At 37.0% G+C, this 8,327-nt stretch overlaps 2 protein-coding genes across 3 annotated transcripts; one reads left to right on the top strand and one right to left on the bottom strand.

Annotated features, from left to right (window-relative positions):
* Positions 1-260: 260 nt before the first annotated feature.
* On the top strand, positions 261-1,869 carry LOC117628542 (ethylene-responsive transcription factor ERF061). The gene has a single exon (XM_034361020.1). The coding sequence runs from the start codon at positions 577-579 to the stop codon at positions 1,507-1,509; it is 933 nt and encodes a 310-aa protein (XP_034216911.1). The 5' UTR covers positions 261-576; the 3' UTR covers positions 1,510-1,869.
* An 822-nt stretch (positions 1,870-2,691) lies between these two features.
* On the bottom strand, positions 2,692-7,971 carry LOC117628071 (DNA primase small subunit). Of its 2 annotated transcripts, none has more exons than XM_034360433.1 (17): positions 7,686-7,971; positions 7,086-7,218; positions 6,689-6,739; positions 6,398-6,573; positions 6,067-6,144; positions 5,846-5,957; positions 5,680-5,764; positions 5,543-5,594; positions 5,400-5,461; positions 5,201-5,322; positions 4,991-5,112; positions 4,771-4,833; positions 4,606-4,663; positions 4,365-4,438; positions 3,519-3,567; positions 3,189-3,268; positions 2,692-2,973 (listed from the first exon to the last, which is right to left on the bottom strand). In XM_034360433.1, the coding sequence occupies exons 2-17, from the start codon at positions 7,201-7,203 to the stop codon at positions 2,911-2,913; spliced, it is 1,365 nt and encodes a 454-aa protein (XP_034216324.1). In that variant the 5' UTR covers positions 7,204-7,218; positions 7,686-7,971; the 3' UTR covers positions 2,692-2,910. The 2 variants fall into 2 exon arrangements, with proteins under 2 accessions (XP_034216324.1, XP_034216323.1); XM_034360432.1 differs by having other exon boundaries at positions 4,771-4,839; positions 7,686-7,774.
* Positions 7,972-8,327: the final 356 nt, after the last annotated feature.

Genomic DNA, 8,327 nt, shown 5'->3' with positions numbered 1-8,327 from the left:
AAGGAGAGAAACTCTTAGTCTTCAACCGACCAAAGGAATTAAACCAAAAGGAAATACAAAACAAAACAAAAAAAAATAATTCAACACAATTTTGGCTCACTTTCCACATAAAAGGGCAAAATGGTCATATTAATCATGTGGGTTGAGGTAAGTTGGACCAAATTTCAAACCATGTAAAATTTTGAAGTTGTGAACAGAGGTTAGATGTTAAGAACTCAGCAATAAACTGCAGCTATAAATAAGGACACCCTTCAGCATTTAAGTCCTAACCTTCTCTCTCTCTAAACCTAAGCAAGAACGAAAAAAAAAAGTCCTAACCTTCTCTCTCTCAGAGAGCCAAAGTTTCCAAAGCTTCTTCCTTTCTTTTTCTTCTGCAACTCTACCTTGCTCTTCTTTTGAGCTCTCTGCTTAGCTCTTTCATCTCTTCTGGTCCATATATTTTTGATCGGATCACTCACATATTTTCCCATCTGCAAATTGTTTGTTTTTCATTTCTGGTTCGTTAGGAAAAGGGACCTATTTTCAGTGCCCTGTTTCCTACAGATTAAATATTTGCTTCAATTTTTTACCAAAACTATGGACACAATGCAAGACAGTAAGCTTGCTTTTGGGTTTTCTGACACCATTGACATCCGATCTTCACTCTCAAATCTCATCTTAACAAGCAACACAAACACCTTGGACTCAATTTTCTCCCATTGCCCACAAACACTCTCCACCACCACCAGCAACAACAGCTCTGTTTCTGAGCCACTGGGTTCATCAGTTTACCTTCGCCAGAGAGACCTTCTCCAGAAGTTCTGCGACGAAAGCCGGACAAACGCCGCGGTTTCACGCTTTTTTCAGAAGAACCCAGTTCAGAGCTCTGCTTGTTCTTCAACCTCTTACATGGCTCCATGCAAGAAGAAGCTCTACAGGGGAGTGAGACAGAGGCATTGGGGCAAATGGGTCGCTGAGATCAGGCTCCCTCAGAACAGAATGAGGGTCTGGCTTGGCACATACGACACCGCCGAAGCCGCCGCATATGCTTACGATCGGGCGGCGTATAAGCTTCGAGGAGAGTATGCAAGGTTGAATTTTCCCAATCTTAAGGACCCAAGTAAGATGGGTTTTGGAGATTGCGCTAGATTGGACGCTGTGAAGACCTCCGTGGATGCAAAGATTCAAGCGATTTGCCAGAAGGTGAAGAGAGAAAGAGCCAAGAAGAACGCGAAGAAGAGCAGTAATTCCAGTGAGAATGAGAAGGCTGTGATGAAGGTGGATTCGTCGCCGTCTTCGTCGTCGCCGTCGGGTTTTGGCGACGGTTCTGGTCAAGAATTGGTGTCTTCAACAGCAACAGCAACACCAACAGTTTCTGAAGATGGGGTATGGAGGTGTGAGAATTCACCACCCTCTATTTCAACAGAGTGGCCAATGGGGATGGCAGAGGACTTAGAATTTGAAGGCTGCTCACTTGCAAGAATGCCTTCCTATGATCCTGAGTTGATTTGGGAAGTTCTTGCTAATTAGAAGAGTCTTAATTTTCTTAATCTTGGGTTTTTAGATTAAATTTTCAAATTAAGGGTATATAAGTAAGTAGATGTACTACTAGTAGTATGTCAATTTCTGTTTGTTTAGTTTGGTATTAGTGGTAATTGTAAATTGGTAGTTTATTCTTACAAGAGGAGCCATCTGAATATGTTTGTTTGTTTTTGTTTTTGGTTTCTAAGTTTGGTTGGGGTTGGTATGTTTATTTATGTTTTGGCTCTTTCGTTTGTGGCCCTGTAATTGTGCCTTGTTTTTGTACACCAAGGCACTTTGCCAGTCATATGTAATGCCTGAGGGCACCTTGAGTTGTGTTAATTATGGATTAAGTAGTGATTTAATGAATTTTTAAAGTTCTTTTTTTTTTTTTTTGGTCTGAGAATTTTTAAAGTTCTTGCTACATATATAAACCAAAATTCTCAAATTTTTGATCACCAAAATTATACCTAAAATTAACCAACGAGTCTAACCCAATGAAAAAAGGCATTGACTTACAGGCAGGAAGTCATGTTCGAATCCGTTGACATCTTTGTTTTGTGTGTGTGATATAACTCATTCTCTCTTTTAATTTAGACTATTGCTTGTATTAAAAAAGTAGAAAGAAAAAAGAGAAACAAATCCCAAGGTGATGATGGTGAAGTGAGGTGAGCCACGTCGGTGAAGAAGAAAGGCCTTATCCTCATTGCTGTGAAAATGGAGATGAGGTTGTTTTGTGGTCCTCCAAAGACCAAATGTGCCTATTGGAGAAGAAACACCATGTGAACGTTATGTCTCTTCAGATTGGCTTCTTCATCATCATCCTTTCAAGAACTGACAACACATATATATATTGGAGGAGGCAGTTCCGTGTTGTATCATACCCCATTTTTACCATTTAAGTATTTTTATGCATGACGAAAATGGAAGTTGAAATGATGGATCATATAAGAAATCAGTTCCAATGGGAAATCAGTTCCAATGATATTAAAGCTGTGGTGATTGCAATAATGAAATAGGCATGTCTATAAATTTACGTGGCATATAGAAACTGGTTGTTAGTTTTTGTTTTTTTTCCTATGAACGGAGGTAGGAAAAGAGATTCAAACTCGGCCTATCATATACATGTGATGATGGTAACTATAGGCTCCACATGATTTTCTGGACAATTTGCATTGGAAAGAAAAAAAATGAAGAATAATTGCAACAGGAATATTTAATATTAAAAAAAAAAGAAAAAAGATACATGTGTGCTGTTTGGTGAACAAAGTGTCATGTCATTTACAAATAGATGTCAGTACGTTGCTAAATCCTGATTGTCTTTTGAAAATATAACTTCACATCAACTGGACTGCAGAAAGTTGGGACAATTCCACAAGATGAATTATAATTGTATTGTAGCAAACAGTTTTACCAACTAAAGGAGTTCTTCGACTGCTGCAGTTTCGCATTGTATGAACTTTCCATCTCCTCCTGCAAACATTCATGAATCACAAAACCTATTAATAGATAAGAACACAACTAAGTCTGAAAAATAATTTTTGTTTTTGGTATCAAATTAGGACTTTGTGGAATGTTCTGTTCTACTCTAGAGAACTAGATCCTTCAACATGACTAGATGATTCTGGTTTATGAACAATCTTTCAAGCAGAATTAAAATATAAATGTTTTGTTAGTTGCTTACGTACCTTGCAAGATTTTAGCAGAGGCTGCAAAAATGACGATCTGAAAAACCTTATTGATTTTCCAAGTGACGTTCTGTCCCACTCTGTGATCAAGTAAAAGATATACAACACCATCAATCACAAAAGCAAAATATATTTCAAGTGGCTCTTAGTGCAGGTTCACCTGCAGTAAACAGGAAATTTTGTAGCTTTTCCTACATCAAAATTGCCTAATCAAATCATACATGATACAACCACCCAACAACATCATTTTTCCGTCTAGGTATAACCTCCTATGCTAAATCAGAGTCAATGCTAGATGAAATGAAAGAAACGTGATGTTACTTGACGCACCATTATCAACTTCTGCTCTTAAACCTCCAATATTGAGTTGTTCTAAAAGCTGCAGATTAAACATAATAATCATGTAAGATACATAAAACTCAAAAGACAATGAATTGTGAGAAAAAACCAGCTTACATAATGTACAATTTATTGCAATAAAAAGGCATGCACATCATCTTTTTGGTTACAAGATATCCAGACCGGCAATGTTATAAGACACGGAGTGCTAGGCAACCAGGCTACAACATGTCCATAGGATGAATGCAGATGTAAAGATGCTGAAGTGATATACAAGAAAAGATACCATAAAAAATGAATGTATTCCTAAAACGGTAGTAGTGGTATCACTTGAAGATAAAATAAGGGAAAATTGTTTAAAGGGGTTTGAACATGTACAACGACAACCTAGCAATGCAGTTTTACGAAAGAGTGATTTGATTAAAGTATAAGGTTCTAAGGGAAGATGATGAACAAAAACATGGTCAGAGGTAATGTGGATGGACATGAATGTGAAAGATGTGACTGAGGCTAAACTCGTTGATATAGTGGAATGGAAAAAAGGACTCATGTAGCTGACCCCGCAGTAGAACTAAGGCTTAGTTGAGTCATATTTTCAGAGCATTCTTGTCATATAAAAGGTCCGGCAGAGAAAGAAGCAGTGCATATTGTTGCATCCTATACAGGTTAGATCACATAAAAACCACCCTATGGTCAAAATTATAATTATATCAATTTTGCCATCTTACATGGTGGAATATGCATTATGTAGAAAGTTAGACTAAAAATAACAGAATCTCCCACCAAGAAAACATATATGCAGAGAAGAAGAAAACTGGAAGCCAAGTACATATTTACATTGGAAAGGGTTGGTACTGCCGTGGGATCAAATTCCTCACATCGGTTTGGATCGATTGGAACACAGACACGACCTGGAACAAAGAAATAAAATAAACAGAGAAACATTAAGAATATCCAAATGCCTAATAATTATCAATTGGGGAGAGAGTAAAAAGCAGTTAAGGGCCGGAAAAAATTCATAAAATACGATCAACCAGACCTTGTACCACCAGAAAAACAAACTCTCACCGGGACTAACCTGTTTTTGGATGTACACAGAATGGCGCCTTTAACAAATGGTTCATATGTTTTGAAACCTACAAACAGATAATATTTTAGCATACATTTCTGATGTGGTTAGTTTATACTCACTACTAGTTGAATAACAGGAGGCAGTAAAAGAAAGTGGGGCTGCTGTGCATACCTCCATGTCAAGCCTAGGGTAGGTAAAAGAGAACACAATCTCTTCAACACACCTGCGCAGTCCCTGCACCTGAAACAATTAATGATTAAAAGTAAAATTAAGTTCACTACAGGCCTAATTACAATTTCAAACATCAAAATCCTATTTCACAGACTAGGATCATTGTCACCAAAACAATGCACTTTTGGTACATACACTCACAAACATCTACTATTCGTACCTTATGTTTTCCAGATTGCAGCATGTTTTTCAGCTGCTCCCATCTAACAACATTAATGTCATCTTTTGAATTAGCGGTTCTTCTCTTTTCCTGCCATTTCCCACGCAGCTCAGAAGTAATAGCTGCAAGGATAACAAAGTATTATAACTTGACCATTATTCCAGGATATGGCATAGAGATGCATAGGACATGAAAAGAATCATTATATACATTGATCAGGATCAGGAATCATATCTAAGATCTTTTCATATCTCTCCTCAGTTGAAAATATCTCTTGACTCAAAAGCAATTTCCTCTCAAAGAAATCCATAAGAACTTCAGTATAAGATCTCCTGCATGAATGAATACTCTTAGTGGAAGCAACAAAGGGCCCGGTATCGTAAAGTCAATAATGTACGTTACTACTTACGCAAGGAACGGATGGAGAGCAAGACCAGTAAAAGAAACCTTTTTATGACTGTTTTCATTGCCCTGAACAAAGTATAGAATCAACAACTTTCACAGAAATGTAAAATCTTTCAAAACCCAAATGTAATTTAAACATTGCACAACCTTATAGACACGAAAATAGTCAGCAATAGCTGCTCTCTGTTCATTTGTCAGCCTGAAGAAAAACGAACATGGTTTAAGTTTAATGACATGCCTTAGGAACCTAAGAAAATGAAGATTACTACTGTTAAGAGAATTACCTTCTTGCTTTCCCGTCACAAACCCAGCAATGAACACCACGTCTTCCACTATATACCCAGAGAATGTGACTGAAACCAAAGTCATCTGCAGCAAATACGTTTAGAAAAGTGAATAGTCAAGGTTCTAACCACATATATATCAGATTCCAAAACACAAAATTCCTACCTCTAAGGGAAGTATCAATAACTTTGACAGCAATTGTCATAAGCGGCCAGCACTCCAAACAAACATCAGCTCCTGAGCAGCAGTATCTAACATCATCGTAATCTGACATATCCTGTTGGAGAAAACCTTACTCAAACATGTCGTACAACGGTCATAGTCAAAGGTTTAGTTAGACTGTGACTATTGACTATCTTTAAAGTTCAAGTGGTTGATTAGCTTACTATATCGAAAATCAGCTCCCTCTCCACTGGGGTGAAAACATTATCGCCACTCTGAGCATATGCATGCCTCTTTGAAGGCTGCAACATAGAAAAGATGAAAACTCAAACCACAGATATGGTGCTCAAAGGTTATTATAAACCCAACCACAGGCAACAATTAAAATCAACAAGAAACCATGGACAGGAATTCTATCTTTGATCTATAATTATGAATTCTTTCAAACACATCTTGTTTCTAAGTTGGTTTTCAGGATTTGAATGATTCAATTGTTAGGTCAAGTCAACACTTGCATTATCAAATAGTTCGGAAATACAGACATAAAAAGCTTACATCAACACTGTACACAGGCCCAATATCTATTTTGACTGGACACTTTTCTTTCACCGAATTTTCAAGCTCAGACATAGAGTTGAAAGACTGGAACCGCAGATAAACCTCATTATCCAGTGTGAAAGAGAACTCTCTCCGGCTAAAGTAGGACTGGTCGCACACAGGATGCTTCCCATCTTCAAATCAGCGATCAGTTACATGTTCACAGAAGAAATAAATTTAAAGGTGTGCACATGAAAACACAAAGAAAACTGAAGGTTAGAACCAGGTTGATTGAGAGATGTGGCTTACCATTTCCATAGGACATCCATTTAAAAATATCCGCATATGGAAAGAGCTTTCCTATCACAAATAACACTTTCCGTTAAGGGGAAGATTATTGAAATCACCTCTCAAAATTCATATCAACGAAAAAAATGTTCAGTAAATAGCAAACACTCATTGCATGTGATTACCAATATCTTGTTACACAAACAATAAGCAAATGTTCACATATTTGTATCTAGTTCTAAGTTTGAAGTCTTAAGTGCCTTACAGGTTACAAGTTACAACCACCAATTCAATTGACTAAAGTGGAGCATCTGCTTATAAAGTAAAATTCTACAGAACCATAGCTTCTAAAGCAATCAAAAACTACGTAACTATCTCAATTACATTCAAATAGAATATAAACTTAAACGGGGATTACCATAGTAAACTTTGAGATAATGAGAGTTAAATCCATCAGGAACCACATTCCCTTGCTTCTGTTCATATTCGTCAATCATCATGTCATCGCTGCCTTTGGAAACTTCGTCTCCAGTCATTTTTTAGCAGAGTCCCTGCATTTTATGTCCAATCAGCATCATCATTGTTCCAAAATGCATAGAGATTTAAGCATAGGTCTGTTAAACCCTAACATAATAGCATTGTGATTGGGAGGAATAATAACTAAGAATTTCTAATACAATCAAAATGAACATCAAACAGATATTGAGAAGCTTGATTGAGCAACCTTCTGTTTTATTTTCTTCTCTTGGCACCCAATATCACAATCAAGCAGAATTAACATTACCACGAGAAATGGAAAGAACAAAAAAAACTAAACCCAACAATAAAATTAAAGTTTTATCCAGAAAAAAAGGGGTCAAATTTCAAAACCCATGATAATTATGAAACGAAATTCACATTACAATTGAATGTAAGTAACAGAAAGTAAATTTTCTTTGCGTTTCCTTCACTTTCTTGGCAACCAAACAAAAAGTCGAATTAAAAATAAAATTGAAATGAAATGAAAGAGGGCACTGACCTCGGAGAGAGCCAAGTGAAGGAACACGAAGAGTGAGACAGAGAGCGGAAAGTGAACAAGGGAGGCGATGACAGAGAGAGTTGTGGTTAAAAATGGCGGGATAGGGCAAAGACTGGGACTAGGCAAGATGGCGGGAAAAACCAGAGGAGCTATGATTCAGTGTTGCGCGGGAGTACGCGGTCCTCTCAATCTAACTGGACTGAACGTCATGGGCCTAACTTCCTGGCCCAAAAGGCCAATGTTGAGTCTGAATTTTGAAAGCCCCATGTTAAATTTCATGTGATTTATTTATTTCTCAATTGAAGGAAAAGGGAAAATTACTACTTCTACTTCTCCTCCTAAGCTTTGAGTCGTCTCCCATCTTGTTTTTCAAAACAAAATTTGGTTAATTGATTCTCTAAATTCTAAATTATTATTTTGTTGCAGCATGTATCTTCCATCCAAGATGCAATTATATTTATATTTAAACCAGAGATTTTGCTTTACAATGAACTTATTTTAGCTCAAATAATTAAAAGCAGTTACTACTGCATTCAATATTCCGTGTTCGAATTCCCCTCTCTTAATATCTTTAGTATGACCCGCATGAAGTATTTACAGTCGTTGATAATGTGGACCTTACAAATGTCTGCAAATTATAAG

This window comes from Prunus dulcis, chromosome 5, assembly GCF_902201215.1.
Source record: "Prunus dulcis chromosome 5, ALMONDv2, whole genome shotgun sequence".
Classification (NCBI taxonomy): domain Eukaryota; kingdom Viridiplantae; phylum Streptophyta; class Magnoliopsida; order Rosales; family Rosaceae; genus Prunus; species Prunus dulcis.
The sequence above is the reverse complement of the archived record's forward strand: the minus strand, read 5'-3'. Positions and strand labels throughout refer to the sequence as shown.

Excerpts from the sequence above, each read along its gene's own strand:
- LOC117628542 (XM_034361020.1), top strand. The coding sequence starts at position 577 with ATGGACACAATGCAAGACAGTAAGCTTGCTTTTGGGTTTTCTGACACC.
- LOC117628071 (XM_034360432.1), bottom strand. The coding sequence starts at position 7,203 with ATGACTGGAGACGAAGTTTCCAAAGGCAGCGATGACATGATGATTGAC. Across the intron at positions 5,765-5,845 it reads TATTGATACTTCCCTTAGAG|ATGACTTTGGTTTCAGTCAC; the intron begins GTAGGAATTTTG and ends TATTTGCTGCAG. Across the intron at positions 5,595-5,679 it reads TGTGACGGGAAAGCAAGAAG|GCTGACAAATGAACAGAGAG; the intron begins GTAATTCTCTTA and ends GTTTTTCTTCAG.